Source organism: Tetrao urogallus, assembly GCF_951394365.1.
Source record: "Tetrao urogallus genome assembly, chromosome: 1".
Classification (NCBI taxonomy): domain Eukaryota; kingdom Metazoa; phylum Chordata; class Aves; order Galliformes; family Phasianidae; genus Tetrao; species Tetrao urogallus.
In genome coordinates, this window is record NC_136813.1 from 43,077,953 (window position 1) to 43,102,315 (window position 24,363).

General features: G+C 41.6%; 1 protein-coding gene across 3 annotated transcripts in view; it reads left to right on the forward strand.

Moving 5' to 3' along the window:
* Nucleotides 1-1,304: 1,304 nt before the first annotated feature.
* The window catches only part of NDFIP2 (Nedd4 family interacting protein 2), a gene marked incomplete at both ends in the record, with an annotated part of 48,877 nt that continues 25,818 nt past the window's right edge, over nt 1,305-24,363 (forward strand). For 2 of the 3 annotated variants that reach the window (XM_079535450.1, XM_079535452.1), the window contains 2 exons: nt 1,305-1,340; nt 23,284-23,440. In XM_079535450.1, coding sequence (XP_079391576.1) covers nt 1,305-1,340; nt 23,284-23,440 — 193 coding nt within the window. Of the gene's footprint in view, nt 1,341-8,168; nt 8,211-23,283; nt 23,441-24,363 lie in introns of those variants that run through there. The other variant, XM_079535451.1, reaches the window with a different exon arrangement.

A 24,363-nucleotide genomic window follows, 5' to 3' on the forward strand; every position in this document is an offset into this window, starting at 1 on the left:
TTCCCTAGGGGTTGGCATTGAGGCCAACCCTGTTTAATATATTTACTGATGATTTGGTAAAGGGAACTCAGGGCACCATCAGTAAGTCTGCAGATGACACTAAGTTGGCAGGAAGTGTCGATCTGCCTGAAGGTAGGAAGGTCCTACAGAGGGATCTGGACAGGTTGGATGAATGGGCTGAAGCTCAACGAGACCAAGTGCCGGTCCTGTGATTTGGTCACAGCAACCCCATGGAATGCTACAGACTTGGGGTAGAGTGGCTGGAAAGCTGCATAGAAGAAAAGGACTTGGGAGTGTTGTTTGATGGGTAGAAAACAAGCCATCAGTGTGCTTAGGTGGCCAAGGTGGCCAATGGCATCCTGGCCTGTTTCAGAAATAGTGTGGCCAGCAGGAGCAGGGAGGTGATTGTCCGCTTCTACTCAGCACTGGCGAGTCTGCACTTTGAGTGCTGTGTTCAGTTTTGGGTCTCTCACTACAAAAAGCCCTGGAGTGTGTCCAGAAAAGAACAACAAAGCTGGTGAGGGGTCTGGATCACAGGTCTTACGGAGAATGGCTGAGGGAGCTGGGATTGTTCATTATGGAGAAGAGGTGGCTCAGAGGACCACCTCTCCCTACAAATCCCTGAAAGGAGGCCATGGCAATGTGGGGGTTGGCCTCTCCTCCCTCATAACCAGTGATAGGACTAGGAGGAATGGCCTCAAGTTGCATCTGAGGAGGTTTAGGTTGGATATAGCGAAAATTTCTCTGAAAGAGTGGTCAGGCGCTGGAATGGGTTGCTCAGGGAGGTGGTGGACTCACCATGCCTGCAGGTGTACAATACACGTGTAGATGTGGCACTGAGGGACATAGTGAGCATGGTGGTGGTGGGCTGATGGTTGGACTAGATGATCTTACTGGTCTTTTCCAGCCTTAACGATTCTATTCTATGATTCTATGACTTAAAGCTCCTTGCAGCCTCCGCAGTGGTGTACAGCTTTGTCTTGAGACCTCACCCCAAGTGGGTTGTGCCCCACGATTGCAAAAATATCTCCATCGCTGCAGACAGAAGTTGAGCCCTCAGAGCACACAGACGCCACGGGTGTGTAGCAGTTCGGCATCGATTCACCTCGCGTGCGCGCCCGCCGGGCTCTGGGGGGTGGGGACAGCGCGTCACGGAAGCGGGCGGGATGGGGGCGGGGCTGCGGGGCCCCACCGGGGCGGGGGTGGAGGCGGAGCGGAGGAGGCTCCGCCGCGGGGGGAAGGGCTGAGGCGGCTCTGGTGGAGCGGGTGGGGGAAGGGCGAGCGGTGGAGCTTCGGCGGCAGGGATGGAGCACCATCAGCCCGCCAGCCGCTACCAAGTGGTAAGCGCCGGGGCTCGCGTGGTGCTCTCCAACCGTTGGTTTCTTTTTTCCCCGTTTTGTCGGCGGTGCGTGGCTGAGGCCCTCGGGGGCGGCCAGCACGGCCGGCCTGGGCGGAAAGCCGCCGTCGCCCGCCCCCTCCCCTCCTTCCGGCGGGGCCTCGTCCTCGGGTCGCCCGGAGGGGCTGCGGGTGCCGTCTGTCCTCCTCACGGCGCAGTTTCTGGGGGAAGGACGGGGGCTGTCGCGGGGATCCGGCGGGGCGCGGGGAGCCGGGCGGCGCTTTACAGCCCTCCGCTTCGCGAGCGGTTCGTGGGGATGGGCCGCGGGGTGCGCGGGGCTCCGGCGGTCCGTGTGTGCAGGCACACGGGAGCCGGGGCTTACCGTGGTTAGCCTGCAGCCCCGTGTAAGTGCTCCTTCGTTCCTCCTAAAGCGCGCTCGATTTGGGAGTAAAGGCTTTTGAAATGGTGTGGGTGCAGCCAGTTTGCTTAGAAGTCTGTGTTTGATCCTTTGGTTCCTGTACTTCGTGGCTTTGCTGAGGGTATGCTACAGAACCCTGAAGCTTGCGTTACTGGCTGTGGTTTGGATTTTTGATAACAGACTTTTGCCTAAATCCTGGCTATGATGCTGTTTTTGGCACCTTGAACGGAGGAAACAGAAGTAATTACATCTACTGTGTTTTGCGACTCTCTGCGTGTCTGGGTCTGATTTACCCATTTCCCTGGACATCAATGTTGCTTTTGGGTCCTGGCCATAAACTCGTGTTACTTTTTATGTAATGTAAGTCAGTATTTATTTATCACATTGTTTCTAGGCTGTAATGCTGAGAGTCATAAAAGGAAATCCCTTGTGTGGGTTCAGAGTGTTTCCACTGGGAGCCCTAGGGACTGTGTGGGGCTTCTGTCCTTGTGTGATGATACGTAGTGGTTGTCAAACAGCTGGCAAACATAGCAGCCTGTGACCTCAGAGGGGCAATGCATGCCTTCAGAGCAGCAGTGGGTCCTGAAGTGCTTTCCGAGTCCATGCATACTTTTTCCCATGCCACATGACTGTAATTTAGAGTCAGCAGAAGTCCTGGAGTCATTTCTTGCTCTTTGAAATGGAGAAAGAAAATGCTGGCGGAGCCATTTCTTAAAAGCCTTCAAATGCTATGTCCTCCCTGAGGCCTGAACTAACCTTGGTCTGTTTTAAAACCCCTTAGAAACTGTAGTTCTCTTACTCAAAGGAGTAGAAAAAAGCGTTGGAGAATGGAACAGAGATAACTTGCCTCTTAATATTTTTGTTCTATTTGACTGGAACTTCCAGCCATGGTGCTGGTGCCCAGCGTTGGATAAATGCTTCCTGGTGTGGCCTTCCAAAAGGGCTGATCCTAATGTTAGTTGGCCCGTTTGGTTTTCCATGTGCAGTAAGCTTTGTGGTTGGTTTAAGTCACTATTTTGTTATGGAAGTGTTCTCTGAAGCCTTCATAGTGACAACACTCTTTAGTTCCTTTGAATTTATTGTGAGTCATAATGAAACTGTAGTTTTAAACTGTAATTTTAAAATGTAGTTTTAAAAAAGGTTTAAAATACCTTCCTCATTGCTATCCTGTAAGACCATGCTGTTTTATCTTCAGAATATCTGACTGCCAGACATTGAGATTTTGGTAATGCTATTTATTTACTGTATTGAGTCAGAGAATGGTAGGACCTGACAGCTGCAAATGTACTTAATCACCTGTTTATTCCAGCTCGTGATTTTGTTAGGAGGTATTTCCTTATGTAACATCTGTGACAGGTAGTAGGCAATAGTTTACTGTAGATTTTATGGCTATTTAGTCATCTTTAAGGACAAAATACTGAGGTGGAATACTACTTAATGTGCTAACACTGCATTATTTTTGTAGGCGTACTGTTCTCTAGTGTTAAGTTTTTGAAAACTGATCAGTTCTGATGTATTCATTGTATATCTTTTTTTGTTTTGCTTCATGAAAAATAAGCACTCCATGCACTTCATCCTTCCACCCCCATTTTTGCCAATCCGCCTTTGCTTCTAACTAATCTTTCTTTGCTCTATTTAGTGCGAGTTCTCTTCTAAATCATAACAGAATTACTGGTTTACATCTCTGTGTCAGTGACAGTAGGACTTTTAGTGAAGTTAAAGGAGCTGTATTACTGCTGCCTCTTTCTGCTGTTGCTTTCTCTAAATACATTAAATTGAAAGGCTTAAAGGTGGGTGCTTTAATTTTTAGCTTTAGACCACAAGCCACTCTTAAGACTTTGTTTCATATAAAGTCAGCCTTTAGTTTATCTTCATTGATTTACATGAAAATACCAGTGCTAAATTCTTATTCTTTCTTTTCCTTCTGTGTTACATTGAAAAAGAAACAAACAAACAAAAAAAAAAAAACACAAAAAACTGCAACAGTTTAAGAACCTTCCAACGATACAGAGAAAGCTGCTATTTGGAATTGTAGCAAAGTGTTGTAAACGCAGAGCAGTCAGTAAATCAGCATTACGTAACTCTCTGCCGCAGGCGTGTGTGACTTGTATTGCTTTCTGCCCCCTCCTTTTTGTCCCTTCTTCATAGGGCAGAAAGACAACTAATTGATGGGTAAGAATTTGTCATGTCTCCCTGCAGGAATATATGACATCAGAAATAAGTTAGCTAATCTTGGTTTTCTTACTTTACTATACTTTTTTTTTTCTTTCTCTTACTTACATACAACAATCCCTTCAGTACATGTCTTAAATTTTACATTATTTTTTGATGTTTTCAGCTGTTTCCCTTTCTTGTTTCCTTTTTTTTTTCTTTCTGTTTTCTGCTCCTTGTTGAACAGAAGGACTGAGACATCAGCATTAGGAGATTATAATGAAATTTATTCACTGAGTGATCGTTGTGATTCTTTTTACCTACTTGTTCTTTGTCATCTGACCTTAATTTGTGCATTGCTATCTTACTGTTTGAGATGTCTGCTCCTACTGCTGCTTGTTTGCAGAGAAAGTGATGTGAATGCTGCTTTGTGAATCCATACTCAAGCAAAGCAAAAGAAATGCTTTTTTTTTTTCCCCCTGCAGTGTGTAAAAATGAGTGAGCAACTAAGTACTAAAGCTTGGGATGGCCTTTTCCTGTGAAAGGATTTTTCAGGTAAATGAGTCATGAGGGAGGACTTCAACTGCATGTCAGTGATTTAGGTGCATAAATCCCATTATAAGGTAAAGAATTTGTATGTTGAAATGTTTAAGAAATGTAATAAACTTCCCCCAAGTCCTTTTTGATTAAAGCTTTGGGTTGTTCTGGGATCAGATAGCCATGAATCTTTGACTTACTGTGGGGGAAGGAGGGGGGGCAAGGCTTCCAAAACCACAGCCTGCTATTGTACAGCACTGTAAGGATTAAAGACACTGGGTTGTGTTGTTTCTTTTTTTTTTTTTTTTTTTTTTTTTTTTTTTCTTCAGAGATGCCAGTCTTATGACTGTGAAGTTGTATGTGCTTTTTAGAAACAGGGTGAAGAGATCAAAGTTGATACCATAAACAATTTATTCTAATTAATTTGCCTGTATAGTGATACATGATGTGGATAGCTTTGCAATTATCTTAGCTGATGTTTAACGTTCTGCATCTCTTGTGCGGTGGGTTGACCTTGGCTGGCAGCCAGTTGCTAGCTGTGCTGCTCCTTCACTCCCCTTTCTCAGCAAGAAAATAAGATGAGAAACCTCATGGGCCAATATTAGGAGAGGGAGATGGCTCAGCAATTACCATCACAGGCAAAACAGACCTGACCTGGGGAAGACAAATTTACTGTTAATGAATAAGAGTAGAAGGAGTAGTAGCGAGAAATCATACTAAAAGCACATGCTTTCCCCATCCACTCCTCAGGCTCAACTTCAGTTTTGGTTCTTCTGCCTCCTCTCTCAACCCTGAGTGGCACAGCAGGACAGTGAATGAGGCTTGCAGACAGTTTCTAGGAATTTCTCTGCTGCTCCTTCCTCAACATGCTTTGCTCGTGCTCCCGTACGGGATCCCTCTCACAAGATGCCGTCCTTCCCAAACTGGTCCTGCACAGGCTTCCCTTGGGTTGCAGCTCCAACATGGCTCGATGCTATGGGATCTATCCTTCAGGAACTGCTCCAGCATGGGTCCCCATGGGCAGCAGCTTCCACAGCCTTCCTTCCCCATTGTGGCTTCTCTCACCCAGCTCCTGAGTGGGCTCAGCATGGGCTGTGCCTCCTTCAGGTCTCATCCACTGCTACCCTGTGGGCTCCTCCATGGCTGCATGTGGAGATCTGCTCCGTGTGGTGGTGACTGTGAGTTTCAGGGAGACAGCCTGCTCTACTATGGGCCTCTCCTGGGCTGTGGGGAATGCTTGGAGCATCTTTTAGAATCATAGAATCATAGAATCACTAAGGTTGGAAAAGACCTAAAAGATCACCCAGTCCAACCGTTCACCTATTCCCAATAGCTCTTACTAAACCATGTCCCTCAACGCAACATCCAGTCTTTCCTTGAACACCCCCAGGGTCGGTGATTCCACCACCTCCCTGGGCAGTCCATTCCAGTGCCTGACCACCCTTTCTGAAAAGTAATACTTCCTCATGTCCAGCCTGAATTTCCCCTGGCGTAGCTTGAAACCATTCCCCCTGGTCCTATCACTAATGACACGAGAGAAGAGGCCGACCCCCAGCTCACTACAACCTCCCTTCAGGAAGTTATAGAGAGCAATAAGGTCTCCCCTGAGCCTCCTCTTCTCCAGGCTGAACATTCCCAGCTCCTTCAGCCTCTCCTCATATGGCCTGTGTTCCAGACCCCTCACCAGCTTCGTTGCCCTTCTTTGAACACGTTCCAGGGCCTCAATATCTTTCTTGCAGTGAGGGGCCCAAAACTGGACACAGTACTCGAGGTGCGGCCTGACGAGTGCTGAATATAGGGGAACAATCACCTCTCTGCTCCTGCTTGCAACACTGTTTCTGATGCAAGCCAGGATGCCATTGGCCTTCTTGGCCACCTGGGCACACTGTCGGCTCATGTTCAGCCCAGCATCAATCAATACCCCCAGGTCCATTTCCTCTACGCAGTCCTCCAGCCACACCGCCCCAAGCCTGTAGCGTCGCCTGGGGTTGTTGTGGCCGAAGTGCAGGACCCGGCATTTGGCCTTGTTGAAACTCATCCCATTGGCTCCAGCCCAGCTCTCCAGCCAGTCCAGATCCCTCTGTAGGGCGTCGCTACCCCCAGGCAGATCCACGCTTCCAGCCAATTTGGTGTCATCTGCGAATTTACTGAGGGTGCACTCGATGCCCTCATCGAGGTCATCTGTAAAGATATTGAAGAGGACAGGCCCCAGCACCGACCCCTGCGGAACACCACTCACGAAACACTCTTTTACCTGCTCTCTGCACTGACCTGGCTGTCTGTGTGATGGTTTCCCTACGTTTTCTCCTTTTTCACATTTGCTGTGCAGCGTTTTTTATCCTTTCATAAATCTGCTGTCTTGGAGGCACAATCAGTGTTAATGTTGCTTGTGTCTCAGCTTTGGCCAATGACACTCGCCTTTTGCATCCAGCTGGAGCTGCCTAAGTCTGGAATTGAGGTTGGGGAGGGGAGGGCAGCTCCCAGTCTCAGAGAAAACCCTCCTGCACTTCTGCTCTACCAAAAACTTGGTGTGTAAACCCTGTAAATCTTAAATCCATTGTTACTGATTCTTTTCTCTTACAGTGTTACCTGGTTTATCCTTAGTTAAAGTCAAGTCTTTCAGTCTCAGGCATGAAAATCAACCTATGCAGGAAATGTGCACAAAGAAAACTTTCCTTTCTTGTCATAAGACTAAGGTTAGCTGTGGTTGGCAAATAAATAAAACCAAATATTCATTATTCTATGTCTTTGATTTAAGAACTCTATCCTAAAGGTAGTATATTTTATGTAGTATTTATTCTCTTTGGAAAACTGTTACCTAGTTGGTATTAGAACAGACTGAGCTAGCTTACATGAGGGAAATTCTGTTGCTTTCCTCATATCTGATGGTGAAGTTGTAACTGGAAGATAAGATGCTACATTTAGGAGACTCAGTTTATGGTACTGAAGAATATTGAGTAAAGATGTATTAAGTGGTAAGTTTTACTGTTGCTTGTCTACAATGGTTAAGCTGGCACATCTAGTATACAGACTTCTTATCCATTGACGATAAAGTCCTTTCAGTGCATTTTGTACTTGAAGTTTAGGAGGGCCAAAACATATCCTATGAAATGAGGTAGATTTTTTTTTTATAAAAATAGACTGTCCTTGCATGTTGTTTATTATTAAACTGTAAAAAATAACTTAAATTTTGTTTTTTTTTCTATCACACTTTTACTTGTGACAAAATTGTGTAATAAGTGGAGCACAGTGTTTCTTTCTTGAAGTTGTCTTAATGCTTTTATGAACACTTACGCTATTTTTGTGAATAATCTTGCTGCAAAAGAAGACGAAAAATTGCAGATATTAGTGTGTTTTCCAATGCAGCAATGATGCAGTGAAAATTTAAAAAGTAAGGAAATTCAGCTTTATTTTTCCGATTAAGTTTTTGAACATGTTTGTGTTTCATAAGAAACAAGGAAATAATGTTCAGGTCCTCCCTAAGGTAGCTCCTCCCTCGTTAAGGAGCTGAGATACAGTACTGAGGTACAATCTTGTACATCAGTTACAAATTTTAAGCAGGGTAATCTAACTTGGTTTGTTGCCCTGATGGTGTTTTTGGGAGGGTGGCAGATGTAATACCCAGCTCTGTGTCTGTTTTACAGGGAGAGATGCTGTTTCAGTGACCCAGCAGGAACAGTTGCAGACACAGAAGCTTGCTGCTGCTTTGTGGGTGCAGACTGTGGCATGTGGGCTGTCCCCATCTCTTTGGAGGGGAGGCAAAGGGAAGTAAGGTGGTTTTCATCAGCCTTGTGTTTAAAACAGATGAGTTATGTAGGACACCAGTGTTAGTGAACTGAAAAAAAGCTGAGTAGTAAAAAATGATAAAAATGTACCTGGGTTTACTCACGCTTGTTTCCAAAGGACTTTTTAGGCCTGAATTTAAGGTTGTGTCTGCACAAGGGAAATAAGAGGAAGAGATGGGAACAGCATTGTCCTTTCTGGTGGTAGCAAGGTGTTGGTTTGGATGAGCCTATTTTGTGAATCTGGGGTTTTTCTTAGGTTTCATGAAAGAAAGATGTACCTGCTCTGAGCAGTGACACAGAACTGTGAAATGTAAGAGTAAAGCTAAAGTAAATGTAAAGAGTAAAGGCCATGTTGTGTAAATGTCACATCTTGTAAGTCCTGTAATTCCTTTAAAAGGCAGAAGTTCTGTAACAGGAACAACATGCTTTCAAGTAACAGGGTTCTCAGCAGAAGATAGCTGTAGAGCAACCAATCATGTCTGCTCTGATCATGCTACATTAAAAACGAGGAACTTTAAGTCCTCTGTCAGCTCTTCTGAAAAATGAGGTAGGAACTACATAAGGAGAGCTTCAGAAAACTTAAAAAGTGCTGTGGTAATACAGAATCATATAGAATGGCCTGGGTTGAAAAGGATGACAGTGACCACCTAGCTCCAACCCCCCTGCTATGTGCAGGGTTGCCACCCTCTAGACCAGGCTGCCCAGAGCCACATCCAGCCTGGCCTTGAATGCCTCCAGGGATGGGACATCCACAACCTCCTTGGGCAACCTGTTTCAGTGCATCATCCACCACCTGTGGAAAAACTTCCTCCTAATATCTAACCTAAGCCTCTCCTGTCTCAGTTTAAAACCATTTGCACTTGTTCTATCACTGTCTACCCTTGTAAACAGCTGTTCCCCTTCTTGTTTATACACTCTCTTCAAGTATTGGAAGGCTGCAGTGAGGTCTCAGTGAGAAGGCTGAAGCCTTCTCTTCTTCAAGCTAAACAAGCCCAGTTTCCTCAACCTTCCCACATAGGAGAGGTGCTCCAGCCCTCTGATCATCTTAGTCGCCTTCTTCTGGACCTGCTCCAAGAGCTCCATGTCCTTCCTGTGCTGGGGGCCCCAGGCCTGGACGCAGTACTCCAGATGGGGCCTCACAAGAGCTGAGTAGAGGGGGACAATCATCTCCCTTTCCCTGCTGGCCACGCCTTTTTTAATGTAGTCCAGAACACAGTTGGCCTTGTGGGCTGCAAGTGCACACTGCTGGCTCAAGTCCAGCTTCTTGCCCACCAGGATCCCCAAGTCCTTCTCTGCAGGGCTGCTCACAAGGAGATCTCCCCCCCCCCCCCCCCAGTTTGTAGAAATACCTGGGATTGCCCCAACCCAAATTATGTTAGCAGCCCTCTTTCAGATGGGAGATGAGGTACTTAGGAAGAATGCCTAATTCTATGCTATTTTTGAAACATTCTTCCTAATGACAGTATTGACAGGAAGAGGAACATATGACAACATTGCTCTCAGCTGTCTATCAGCACTACTAGTTATCTAGAGGGGTCTCAGAGGATTGGAGGCTTGCTGATGTGACTCCCATCTTCAAGGACTGTAAGGAGGATCTGGGGAACTACAGGCCTGTCAGCCTGACCTCAGAACGAGGGAGAGTTATGGAGCAAATAATCTTGGGAGAGATCAAATGGCAGGTGCACGGTGTCCAGGGAATTGGGCCCAGCCAGCATGCAGGCAAGTTGTGCTTGACCAACCTCATCTCCTTCTACGACCGGGTGACCAGCCTAGTAGATGAGGGGAAGGCTGTTGGTGTAGTCTATCTAGATTTCAGCAAAGCCTTTGATACGGTCTCTCACAGTATTCTCCTGTGGAAACTGGCTGCCCGTGGTCTGGACAAATATGCACTCATTTGGGTAAGAAACTGACTAGAGGGCAGTGCCCAATGGGTAGTGGTTAATGGAACAAGTTCAGCTGGTGACCCATTACAAGTGGTGTCCCCCAGAGGTCGGTACTGGGGCCCATCTTGTTTAGTATCTTGATTGATGACCTAGATGAAGGGATTGAGTGTACCCTCAGTAAGTTTGCAGATGACACTAAGTTGGGAGGTAGTGTTGATCTGCCTGCCCTTAGGCAGGCCCTGTAGAGGGGTCTAGATAAGCTGGATCTCTGGGCTGAGGTTCAACAAGGCCAAGTGTCAGGTTCTGTATTTTGGCCACAACAGCCCCATGCAGCGCTATAGGCTTGGGCAGAGTGGCTGGATGACTGTGAAGAGGAAATGGACCTGGGGGTGTTGGTTGATGCTTGGCTGAACATGAGCCGACAGTGTGCCCAGGTGACCAAGAGGGCCAACAGCATCCTGGCCTGCATTAGAAATAGTGTGGCCAGCAGGAGGAGTGAGGTGATCATCCCCCTGTACTCAGCTCTGGTGAGGCTGCACCTCGAGTACTGTGTTCAGTTTTAGGCCCCTCACTACAAAAAAGACACTGAGGCCCTGGAACGTGTCCAGAGAAAGGCAATGAAACTGCTGAGGGGTCTGGAGCACAAGTCTTATGAGGAGCAGCTGAGGGAGCTGGGATTGTTTCTCCTGGAGAAGAGAGGCTCAGAGGAGACTTCATTGCACTCTACAACTTCCTGAAGGGAGGTTGTGGTGAAGTATTTGGCCTCTTCTCTCAGGCAACAAACAAGCAGGGAAATGGCCTCAAGTTGTATCAGAGGAGGTTTAGGTTAGACATGAGGAAAAATGTTTTCTTTCAGAAAGTGAGAATGGCCTGGAATGGCCTGCCTGGAGAGGTGGTGGAGTCACCGTCCGTAGCAGTGTTCGAGAGACATCTGGATGAAGAGCTATGAGATACGATTTAGAAGCTTGTGGTAGCAATGGTAATGGGAGGACGGTTGCACTAAATGATCCTACAGATTTTTTCCAACCTTGCGATTCTATGATTCTATACAACTGGTCATGTCATCATACCTAACTTCTTGTGACCTCATCTTCAGTTTATTGTTGATTTGATCACAGTGTTGAGTTTCATAGTCTCCAAACCTCCTAGACTTATGATGATTAAGCTGATGTAGAAGGGAGAAATGAGCAAATGGGCCTGTACCAACACACCCACCATGAGCAAATAGTTTTTGAACTCAGAAGGAAAGTAAACCGAAGAGGAGATGAGCAAAAAGGAATGAAAAAGTTGGCAACTTGTTAGGCTAGAGAGGCACTGCCAATGCTTCCTACTCAAGCTGAGCTATTATACAGCCAAGACAGTGGGTTTGAGCTGCCTCAGGCTTGGTTCTCCCACTTCCTGGGCAAGCACTGTAACAGTTAGCATAATTTAGTAAAATGGGCGTCCCCTTTGCCAGCTGTATTCTTAATGAAAATGACTAATATCTTCTGTTTTGTGCTGAAGTCATTTCAAAGCTCCTCAGCCAGGGCTCAGAGCACATGTCACGATGTGGATGCCTCATGGCTTGCGGATTTGTAATGAAAGTGGAAAATAATTTTCCAGTTTAACATTTAGCTGTTTATTCCACTTAAGCATTTCCATCATCTTAGACTGATTAGCCTATAACTGATACAGTCTAACTTTCCAATCACTCCATAACCAAACCATCATAGCATATCCTGAGTTGGAGTTGGACCCATGATGGATCAAATCCAACTCCAATTAGATACCGAGTCACCCTCCAACCCTTTCTCTGACTGTACTTCGTCCAGCGGGGTTTGGAACAGGCACAATGATTTAGCTTTTAATCTGTAACGTAGACACAAAAAAAAAAAAAAAAAAAAAAATCTGGTCATATCCTGTGCACTACTTCATTTGTTTGTAATCCCATTCTTCTTCAGTTATGGTTTGAGGTGCTTGGCAGAGATTTGTTATGTTCCTTCTTGTATAAAGCAACCTTTCAGAAAAAAAAAAAAAAATAGAGCAGAGATCTCCGTCTCTAACTTCTTTGTGTTAACACATTCATGAAAATAGTTTGTCCATCTCAGCTTTGATGACTCTTTTGCCTTTTGGTAGTAACTGTTTATGTTGACTGATAGTAAGAGAGGTCAGGATCTTGTCCTTGACAAAGCTGTATGTGTAACCTGAATTGTTGAAGTTGTTTTTGCTTTTCCTTGCTTAATCTGAAAAGATTATGTAGAACAGATCAGAGGAAAAGTTACGAACAGGAGGATGTTTATATTATCAATTATCTCTTTATTGCAGGGGGAAAAAAAAAACCCAGCTATATATGTATTTTTTTTTCCCCAAAGTAGCACAAGTTCACACTGAAGCATTGCTCTTGTAGTGCTTAGCATGGTTGACACTTCGCTTCACCAAGAAGTGAGGAATGCCTCAGACAAAGCATAAGACAGTTAGTATAAGCGTGCTGGGTGTTCCTGAGGCCTGTTGTACATATGATTATGGTATTTTGAATTAATTGCTGTTTTGGAATTTAAGAGAAACACTACCTAAGTTATTTTGAATGTACCGAAGCATTAAGATGATATCCTGGGCTTCATCAGAAGAGGAGTGACCAGCAGGGACAAGGAGGTGATTGTCTCTCTATACTCTGCCCTCCTATAGTCCTAATGGGGCCCCATTTGGAGTACTGCATCCAGGCCTGGGACCCCCAATACAAGAAAGAGAAGGAGCTGTTGGTGAGGGTCTGGAGGAGTGCTATTAAGATGATTAAGGAGCTGGAGCACCTCCCCTAACGAGGCTGAGGCAACTGGGCTTGTTCAGCCTAGAGAAGGCTGTGGGGCGACCTCATTGCAGCCTTATGGTACCTAAAGGGAGCCTATAAACAGGAGAGGAGTCAGCTCTTTGAAAGAGTAGATAGCGGAAGGATGTGGGGAAATGGTCTTAAGTTGAGGGAGGGATGATTTAGGTTGGATATCGGGGGCAAGCTCTTTACTATGAGAGTGTTGAGGTGCTGGAACAGGCTGCCCAGAGAAGTTGTGGATGCCCTGTCCCTGAAGGTGTTCAAGGCCAGGTTGGGTGGGGCCCTGGGCAGCCTGGTCTACTATTAAATGGGGAGGTTGGTGGCCATGCCTGCAGCATGAGGAGGGGAAAAGAGGGGGGTTGGAGCTTGATGATCCCTGAGATTCCTTCCAACCTAAGCCATTCTATGACTCGATAAAGACTTTCTTTTTTAAAGTCCAGAGCTGAGATTGGGGGGGGGGGGGGGGAGGTGGGGGGAGAAGCTTGCACTAAATGAGTAGTATAAACAGTTAGAAACAAGACTGATGTAAACTGTTAATATTAAAAAACTACACAAAATTCTACAATGAAAAAACATAAAATAAATGAGTAGGTTATCAAAGCCCTGCGTTGTTCGGCTACATCTGTCAAACAGCGGCCTGCGTTCCTTCCTCAGTGTCTGTTACTCTTATGTACTTCCTGTGGTTTAGAGGTAGCACTGGTTTGGTCACCTGCTGCTCCCTTCTGAACAGTTCAGCTTCCTCCTAGAATGCTAAGCTCATTTGTTTAGTTTGACTAGTTCAACTAGTAACAAACGTGATCTACCTGCTTCTAGATGTCTGTATCATGTCAGTATCAGAAGTCTGGAGACTTGTCCTTTCAGGCCACGTTTTATGCGGACTTGCTTTAAAACCTTTAGTCAGTACTCTAAATCTATCTTGCAGTAGGGATGAAAAAACTCAGTGCTCTTTATTGAGACATAAAATAATGCATTCTTTAAAGAAAGGGCCTGATGTTCGTTTGTGCTGTGCTTGTCTTATTGAAGCTGTGAGTCCTCTGGTGGATGGAGAATGTTAAGACCTCTGCGTTTAATACTGATATCTTCAACTGAGGAGCTTGAGTAGTCCACATTACAAAGACAATGAACTATGCTCAAAAAGTCAGGTATGATTGACCCTTTAATAAGAATAGTGTGTTCTTTACCAGTATAATAATTTATGGAATCATAGAAAAATCCCAAGTTGGAATGGACCTGTAAAAATCATCGAGTCCTACTCCTGTCTCTGCAAAGTACCACCCAAAATTCAAACCCTATGTCTGAAAGCATTGTCCAGATGCTTCTTGAACTCTGACAGCCTTGTGCTGTGACCACTGCCTTGGAGTGCCTGTTCGGTGCCTGACATGCTCTGGTGTAGAACCTTTCCCTGACACCCATCCTGCCCCTCCCCTGACGCAGCTCCACGCCGTTCCCTCGGGCCCTGTCGCTGTCACACAAAGCAGAGCTCAGTGCTGCCCCTCTGCTTCCTGTGAGGAGCTGCAGCCACCATCAGGCCTCCCTTCAGCCTGCAGTGCTCTGGGCTGAGCAAACCGAGGGACCTCAGCTGCTCCTCATATGTCTTGACCTCTAGACCCTTCGCTGTCTTTGTAGCCCTCCTTTGGACACTCTGATTTTCTGACATATATTTTGTTAGTCTTTTCATTTTGGGACTGTTTTGTAGCGTTGAGTAGAAAGCTCCTGCTTGACTAGCTTCTTCAAGTACAGAACAGATAAAGCCTCAGTGTTGTTAATAAAGTTGGGACTTGGGATGCTTTTCTTAACATTTTACTCTATACTTTTTACGGATGCTTACTTACTGTAATGTAGGAGACAAAAACTGGAGTCTTATTTTTCCAGATACTTTTCAGTCAGGCACTTGAGGTGAAACTTTATGCTTTCTGCAGTTTAGTTACCACAGTACTTCTCCAGAATGGGGGTGGAAGTAGGGAAACCCAACCAGTAAATTATTCTTTTTTCTTATTCTTCCCTTCATCACCACTGAGGAAGATGCGTGTGAGCCATTCTACTGCACTTGGACTTCAAGTGAAACATGCAGCATAACATTTACAGAAATGCTCGGGATTTTGAATGAACCTTGAATTTCTTGGCTTAGATGGATGTAAGCTAACCTAGAGGCTGGATATAACTATTGAACATTGAGACTGCTATTGGTGGCAGCCCTGTCTGTTGCCCAATTCTACAGGCTTTCCTGTTCCTGTTTACAGTTCACGGTTTTTTTGTGTATTTAGAGTGGTGAGAATTTACTTAATGAACTGATTCTGTGAAGTGGCTTGTAAGTCAGGATGTCACACTTGGATTTCCCTGTTAATCACTTGTTGCTGATTTGCCAAAGCTGTTTGTTAGTGGTAGCTGCCACCAGATCCTACAAAGCATTGCCCTTATCAGGAAAAATACTGAGGAGAAAGAAGCATCGTTATATGAAAGCTGGGAACTGCTTTAATGTTGGAACTTTATGAAGTTTTCGTCTCTCGCAAGAACTGCCTAGTGAAGGTACAGAATGTAAAGGGAAGCAACTGTCTTGAAGGCACAGTCTAAAATGAGTGGTGGGAGTTGGAAGTGACTAGTGCTTGCAAAGTCATCAAAGCAGCAGAAAAAACAATTGCAGAACTGTTATTTCACAAATGAGGCACAAAGCATTAGATTCAGAAATGCAAATTCATGCGTACAGAATCCATGGCATGCTAAATGGAATAGGCAGAGATGGGCCCTTTACCAATCATGATATAACAGCTGTGAGTATTACGGAAGTTTGAGTGAAGTGGATGGCAAGTACGTGACTAAGGTTTGTGTACTCCATGTGTCTGCTGATGGTTGTACTGGAAATGGAACACTTCCTTAAACTGAAAAAAAGTAACATGCTTTTTTTTTTTTTTATCCTAATAGATTTATATTTTACATTTTTATTTCTACCTAGAAGGAATTCAAGGAGGAAAGAAGTCTGTTCTTTTTTTTGTTGTTGTTGTTGTTGTTTAAAGTAGAATTCAGACCAGCTTCTTCAAGCTGTTCTTGAGTTAGCATTTGACTACATGGAAGGCTACATGGTTCTTGGTGATCTTTTTAGTAACTTCAAAATGCTACATTAGGACAAAATTGCAATTTGTTACTGTGTACAAGCTTTAGAATAAGCCTTACATATAATTCTAGAAATATTTTTACACTCATGCTTAAAATTTTCAAAGGAACTCTCTTCACTAATACTGAAGACACTGGTTCTTTGTTGGCAGACTTTACAATTAATTCCTATAATCATACAATAGGAAAAACTCTTGGAGACTGCCTGACTTGAAATTTTGCAACAAATATGAAAGATATCTGTTTGAATCATACCAAAATTGCAGTGTCTGCAATTCTGAGTAATAGAAAAGGAACTTCAGTAAGAGGTAAGTAAAGTGATTTAAGTCATAGAGTCATATAATGGCCTGGGTTGAAAAGGATCTCAAAGATCATCCAGTTTCAACCCCTCTGCTGTGGGCAGGGTTGCCAACCACTAGACCAGGCTGCCCAGAGCCACATCCAGCCTGGCCTTGAATGAAGTCTTAGAACTCTTCTAACAGTATATATTCTGATACTGATGCATAATGCTGTCATCTACTGTCATTTATTAACAGGGCACTGTTAATGGGGAGATGGGAAAGATCTCAGATGTAGGATACAAATGCAGATGTGCATGTTGTGCTGTCAAATGTGTAATAGTTTAAATTTGGATTATAATCCATTAAAAAACTAACAAGTAAATTTAAATATGCAGAACAGCAACTGTGCAGATGCACATTTTTGGTCCAGAAAGCCCTGATCACTATTTCTAATTCCTGTCCTTTCCCCACATGCTAATATGTTTCTTAGAAGAATACCTTCAAAAATCCAGTAGTCTAGATTTCTAGTTAAACAGAACTCGCTAAAATTATTTAATTATTTCCTAAGTTAGGTGCCTGTAAAGCATTTTCAGTGGCTATGGCTCTGTTCATTTTTGCATGAGAAGTCTAACTTTGGTGGAAGAGCCATCTTGTTGCAACATATTTTTTAACAACATTCATTATAAATCTCTTCAGATTCTTTTTGGTAGAAATCTGCCTCCAGAGGTTGTGGGTTTCCATGGTACCTAATCCTTATTTAGCAGACACATTTGGTATTTCTACACAGCTGTGGAATGGCAGCAATGGACTTCTGTTCTGCTTTTCTGCTTCTACTGCAGATTTTACATACTTGACCTTGTATCATAGTGACTGCTGTTGAAAGCTTTGTACAGGGATGTGTCATTTTAAAGACAAATTAAAACCTAACCAAGAAAAGAACAAACAAACAAAAAAACTGTCAATAAATTTCAGTATGCAATAGTTGAGACTTGCAAGGGATTTGATGTTGGGGATATGATTGCTTGGATCTGCTCTGTGCACTTCAGGATGCTGATTACAGTTTTTGAGTTGTAGCTATGAACAAAATAATTAAAAGCAAAAGATTGCTGGACTTCTAGAACGTACTGAAGTGCCCTATAATCTTCACTGTGTAATGTTTTATTATTTATTAGAATATTTTATTGTCTTCAGAGATTCACTTTTTTTCCTGGAGTTCTGTGGCTTGTGATGTGTGTTTCAGGAGAATGCGTTTGATGATGAATTACATGCATCTTATTGGAGTTCATTGATCTTAACACTTAAATGGCATTTGTAGGGTAATGGTGTGGGTTTTATGCTTATGCTTCTAAAAATGAGACAGCAGTAGCCTATAGTGTGAACTGTTGACCACTGTGTTATTTCCTTTGTTTTTTACCACTCAAGAGTCCAAAGGCTATCACTTCACTATTGGCAAATAAGTAAACTTATTTTTATGCTACTGAAACTGGAAAAAAAAAACAAACAAGCAATGCAAGGTGCAGTTACGAGACTGGCATTTAATACACAACTCATATGTAGCCTAATGAGATTGTTTGTATGTAGATGTAACATTCTAATTCAAAGCCAAAATTTCTTGTGAGTAGTACCTTGCTTGTAGGGAAGTTTTTAGTATAGATTAGCAAATCATTACCAGTAATGATATAATAAATGTATATATAACATATATAATAATTATATAAATTAATAATAATTAATTAATAATATAAATATATAGACATAATATACAATATTATTAATAATATTGTTAATAATACATTAACAATATTATAATTAATAATATGTATATAAATGAATAAAATATATAAAAATATATTATATATAATAATAATAAATAATGATAGTAATAAATTAGGTGCAATACACCTCAAAAATTTATAGAAAAAGGGGAGAAGCTTCCTCAAGCGTGATGGGAGAGAGATGACAGAGTTTTTATTCTGAACCTACTGTTGGTTCCATCTCTAATATTTAATATGTTCAAATTCTTGTGGAGCAAATGCTTGTGTAGTGGTATGGAAGAGGTCCTGAATCTAATGCAGAAGTGTTGAAATAGTTGTCGTGCACTGCAGAGGCAGTGTTAAGATAAGTCCTCTGCAGCACTAGAAGCTGTGGTAAGTGGATAGTTCTGGTTGACCTTTTGCCATCTGAAACTTACTCTAGGAAATGATAGATGTGGAAGTGTTAACTTCTGCTCAGGGAGAACGAAGAACCTCCATTGCTGTGAGTGTGTTTTGTAGAGCAAGTGTACCAATTGACTGGCTTAGCACACAGAATTTGAACTCGCATGATCTTATATCCATTTGAAGCATGATGTAAGAACTAGTGTTATGGAGCTTTTATGTTTTGTATTTGTTTGAACACCATTGGAAAGAACTTGTGAGTTGATCAGCATGATGTCAAACTGGAAGCCAAGCTTACTGAAGAATGTGGTAGTAATATCATGCAGGTGAGAATGCTGTTGAAGATCTCTGATGGCCGAGGCAGAACAATTACTCCTAAACTTATGCAATAAGCTTACCTAAAAGTCAGGCTTCGCTCAAATGCGTTGATAATAAAGGTATAAAAGAAAACAGAAAAAACAGGCTTGTTTGATGGCTCCTTACAGAATACTCCAATGTAAAATTGAAGTGAGAAGTAGCTTAAGAATTGTATTTACAGCTAGAATGATAAACATTAGTCATCCCAAGAGCAGAACCTAGCTTTTGTTAGTGGGGAATCAAGTGCTGTTTCCTGCTCTCTCCTCAAGGCAGTAACTTCAGCTTTTCTCTTCTTATTATACTCCAGAGGAAGACAAACAAAAACAAAAAGCAGAACCTGCTCTGGGTAGGCCAGAAGTTCTGCTTATGCCAGCAGGGTAGGCACTTGTGAGAAGACAGTATCAATAGTTTTACCTGCCTCGCTCACGAGGCGCTGATCCTCCTCTAGCGTGTCACCAGTTCACTTGAAATCTGTAGGAACCCAACTTTCCTTGAGCCTCTCCCTTCTTGTTTAATTTTGGCTTATGCTGGCTGGTAAATTTAGAAGTTATTTCTGGAGGCAGGGGAAGAAGGGGCCTAACATGCCGCATAGGTTTCATTTCCATAGAAACCAAGCTAAAATATATTCAGAAGGGAACAGAAAATGTCTGTTTGAGGTATTACTTAAGCTATGTACCTTTTCAGCATTTAGCATTATAAGTTTTTTTTAAAAAAAAAAAAAAAAAAAAGAGAGAGAGACCTGGAAACTTTTCCAGTAGTAAGATTACTTTTCCTGCTATTTTAATTAAGAGTATGGAGAAGTTACAGCTCATCTGCTAAAAAAAATTGTGGAGTTGTAAGCATTACAGCTGCTTTTGCCGTGATGAAGGTGCTTTACATCTTAGTTTGTACACATTGTGTCTGGCTGACAACATGAGCTTTACGATTAAAAAGGAATATTTTATAGCTTAAGAGAAATTAAATCTATATGCAAAGTGTTTCAACCCCTGCTTTCACAGCCCTTGAATTGCAGCACTCTGAAGGCTGAGGAGTCATAATGCATGCGTTTTTCAAGCTGTATTTATCTTAGCACAGTTAAAATTCAGTGCTAGATACAAAAGCAATGGCTCTTCTGATGACAGCAGCTCAAAATGTCTGGAGACTACCAGAGGTTCTGTATCTAAATATTGTGGGAAATATGGATATCTTCATTTTAGCATTTCATTCTCATCATAAATCACTTCTTTAAGCAAGTACTCCTTCTCTTCCTTTCCTTAAATCCTCTTTTTTTTCTTTTTTTTTTTTTTTCTTGTGTAGTTGTTTCCAAGGTGATCAGATACCTGCAATACCTGAAATCCACTGACACTTTAAAGAGATTATGAGCCAGAAGATGGTGTTTGGTTAAGAGCCCTTTACTGAGGGAATTGACGTGTGCTTCTATCCATAAGCCTTTTTTTTTTTAAAAAAAAAAAAAAAAAAGAAAAATCCCACCAAACAAAGCCTGAGAAGACAGCCTTTCTCTCTGCTTATGTTGTTCTTTTGCTGACAGAATGATGTTTCAGATTTTTTTAGAAAAGCACTGGAGTATAATATAACAACAGCTAATGCCCTGTACAAAACACTGACACCATTAGAGTTATGTTTTCTGATGAAGTGAATTCAAGTAGAGCATGTTTACTCTAGCTAGCTTAAAATACCAATGGCAGACTTTACATAGATTTTATACATCTTTTGAAAGATACCGTTTCCCATTTTGTAAAATGAGCTGTAATATGTATTTAATTTCAACAGCACATTATAGGTATTATAGGAATCTTACTTAAAAATATATGCTGTCTATGACATACAGTTGTTGCATTACAACGAACTTGATACACTACAGAATGTCTGACAGATCTGTAGAGTAGACTACAGGATAAATTGAAATGTTTAGTCCCTGTTTATGAGTCATACGAAATAAAGACCAGAACTATGCCCTTTCTGTGCACTACAGGTCATAACAGGACTCTTGAATAGAGCCTTTAGTATGGAGTTCCTCTGCTTATTAGTTAATCTTTCTATTGCAACAGAATGCATTGTTAATGCTGTCTATGAAGGAAAGAAATATTAGTTGCATATTCTCCCACTATAATGTTGCCTCTGTCATTTGTAAGTGCTTCTGAATCTCAAGTTTGGAAAAAAGTAGCTTCCAAGAAATAAGGCGGAAGAGATAAAATTAGTTTTTTCCTGGTGAAGGCAAAATGAGTACTGAGCAGTGCTGTGCTCCTTGCCCAGTGGGTGTTGTGATCTTTGTGCATCTGTAGTATGGTCAGAGCACAAACTGTGCACTGACGGGTAGGGAAATAAAATACCAGAACACTTACTGAAATGGAGGGCGAGAGGAGAGGAGGAATGAAGATAACCAACAGAACCCTATTACCCAGGCTTTTTTGCTTGCCCCTTTTTTTTTTTTTTTTTTTTTTTTGCTTGCTTGTCTGTACACCAGTAACATGTATCCCAAATACCTTTTGATATTTCATGTACCAGGTGTTAACACAAAAGGGTAGTAATTTTCTTTGTCTCATTACTAATTTAATTACAACTTTATTTAAAGTGATTTTGTTGGCTGTATCTGCTTCAGCACTGGATTTTTCTTGTGAATGGTTGTACTTAATTTAGAACCATGTTTCTATTTCTATTTTTTTCCTGACCTGTTTTATCTTTTTTTAGAATTAAGTGTTTTGTCTTCTCATGTGCTTTCTGTATCCCTAAATATATTAGGTTATTCTGAAGTGGTTTTCTTTTCTCTGACCTTAACTACTATGAATAGCTTTGCATATTTCTCAGTTTACTGCTTTTTCTGGATCGCTGATTAGATGTTAAATGACCTAATTGCTCAGTACCCAAAAACGTGCAATAACCTCTATCAGTTCTTTTGAAAGTGACCTTTCTTTATTAGTCTGTGCTTGTGATTAGTGTGCGTATGTGTGTATGTACTTATGCATATGCTGATGTATGTGGAAACTTACATAAGCTTGCTTATGCTTGCATAGCTTAAGCTTGTACTTCATGTTTAGGTAAAGCCTTCCTTATTTAAGTTGTTATTCTCAGAGTACAGTTTTTGAGGGAGTTCATGGAAGAAAGCTATAACAAATAACTATCCGTTTTGACTTTTGACACGTTTGGAGAGAGTATTTGTAGCAGAAGTCAAATGAAAATTGCAAGAAACTACTTCATTAAATTCTTCTGAAGTATTTTTTTTATTTCCTTTGAACTATCTTTTTAATTTACGTGCCTTTTGTAGAATGTCGTATTTGCTTCTAATTTCTGTTATCACTAGTCTAGAAAGAATAGCACAGAATTTATAACCTCCAGAACTTTGAACTGTTGATATAAAGAAATTATTGGTAAGAGTGTGGCACTAGTTAGCAAAGCTTTTTGAGCGCTCTTCTGAAAGTAATCTTTTCCAATAATTTGATTGCACTTCATTTAATGGAAAAATGACCCATACTCTTAATAATAATAATAATAATTATTATTATTATTATTTTTGCTAGGACAACTATATTCTGTAAGATGGTTTTTAGTTCCTGAAAACAGAACCTCTTCAGTCTTAGATCTCTTCAGTGTGTTCATCTGACTTGAGTTTTAAATATGGGTGCTTCAGTAGTAGTTCTCTAGGCATTGTGGTGTTCATGCTAGCATGAACACTAGTATATACTAGTACTTCTTTTGTTCCAAGTGTGTACTACTCGTAATATTCTAAATGGTATAAATTTAGCTAAAAATAATCAGACATTCTGTCTTAAAGAAAAGATCTGTAAGTTGATGGATCTGAATTTGATGGTTTTAATTACTGTTCTTGCTTATTCTAATTCTCATTTCCCCATAAGCTTAACTGTATAGATCCTTTTTTAGCTATATTTAAAGAAGCAAAAGTCCAAGCAAGTTAAAGTTCTATAGGAGAAGGATTCTTTCCAGAGTGTAGAAAATGCAGAATGTTTTAGAAAGAATTTGGATGAAGTTATTTGATGAAATACAAGAATAGAAAGGTCACACTTATGCAAGTAGTGTTATTTTTACTGTAGCAATGGAGAAGCAATCAAAAAATAGCGTTGCTCACTTTTTGTATTTTAAAATGGAGTAAAATACTCTTACGAACAAATGTAAGAAAAAATAAACTTTAAACTTTCTATTTCTATCTTCCTAATATTTTAAACATTCACTTTCCTATAGAGATAACCTTAAAAATGCAATTTTCTAAAATTATGTGGACATCACACTGAGCAGAAGTTACCGGTTTCTGGAAGAAGGGAAAATAAAGAGTCATTTAAGGCTGCTTTTGACTATGCTTAAGAAGTATTTCACTGGGTTCCTTAGTGATCGCAGGCTGCGTTTGTAAATAATTTTTGGCTTTGTTGAAGAGTGTTTTTCTTTCTTGATGATAGATCTGCAAGTTCAAAGTTATCAGGCAATTATCTCCATGACTCTTGTGTGTTTTCCTTTTAAGCTTCACAATGAGGATGACCCTCCTGAATCTTCAGTGGCTGAGCAGCCTTCTACTTCTACAGAGACGACACAGACTCCTCAGACAGCAGCCTTATCTGAAGCAGATACCTCCCCACCACCTTACTGTAGCATAGGCGTAGAAGCAGCTGCAACCTCAGGTATTTTTCTTACATACAACAGCTTGTCAGAGAGGCGTGTGTATGAATCAGCACTTGATCAACCTGGTACGTGCTGCAGTATTTTTTCTGCGCACGCAATTGCAGCAAGAAGTGAGGCTTTCATGCACAGCCCTTTGTTAAATTTGTTCAGAAGAAGCATGCTTCTAAATTATGCTGATTGTTCCAAATTACTTGACTAAAGGGTTGTTCATTAATTAGTGTAATGGTTAGCTTTTATTTAAGTCTGTGTGTAGTTCAGTTCTACATTTAATCTATGTACTTCACTGCTCATTATGAGACCTCATTAGCAATTTTTATTACTCTTTTAACTGCCACCTCCACCCTTCCCTGAAAGCCAAAGGATGTGCCATGTGTGGTGGAAAATACTGCCATGAAAAGATGGGTTTTGCTTTAAATGCTCTTGAAGAAAATTAGAATGAAAAATGTAGAGCTTTTTATTCACTACTCCATTTCTGATGAGGTTGTGACTTTCCTTTAGGGTATAGGAGGCTTAACAGCAGACAACATCAAAGTCCTTGTTTAAGCATAGTTGCCTAAATTTGCAAATTTGCATTTCACATTCACCAAGTAAATGTTTCAGAATTAATCTGACCTAGGTCTTTAATGTTGATTAAACAATTTTTTTTAGTATATTTCTTCGCATGTCTCTGTATGATAAAATGACTTGATTGGAATACCTGAACATATAACTAGGCTCATGAATTCTTTTCCTAACTTGTTTGATCCTTGTAGCATCAAGATTAAAAAGCAATTAAAATAACCATTAACTTGTTCACTTTAATTCTATAAAAATGCATTTTTTTTTCTCAAAAATTCTAAGAAATTGAGCTACAAATTTGAATTTCAGCCTCTTGAAAGAATGCACTTTAAAGTTCAGTAGTTTGTGCTCTTAAATCTTATTT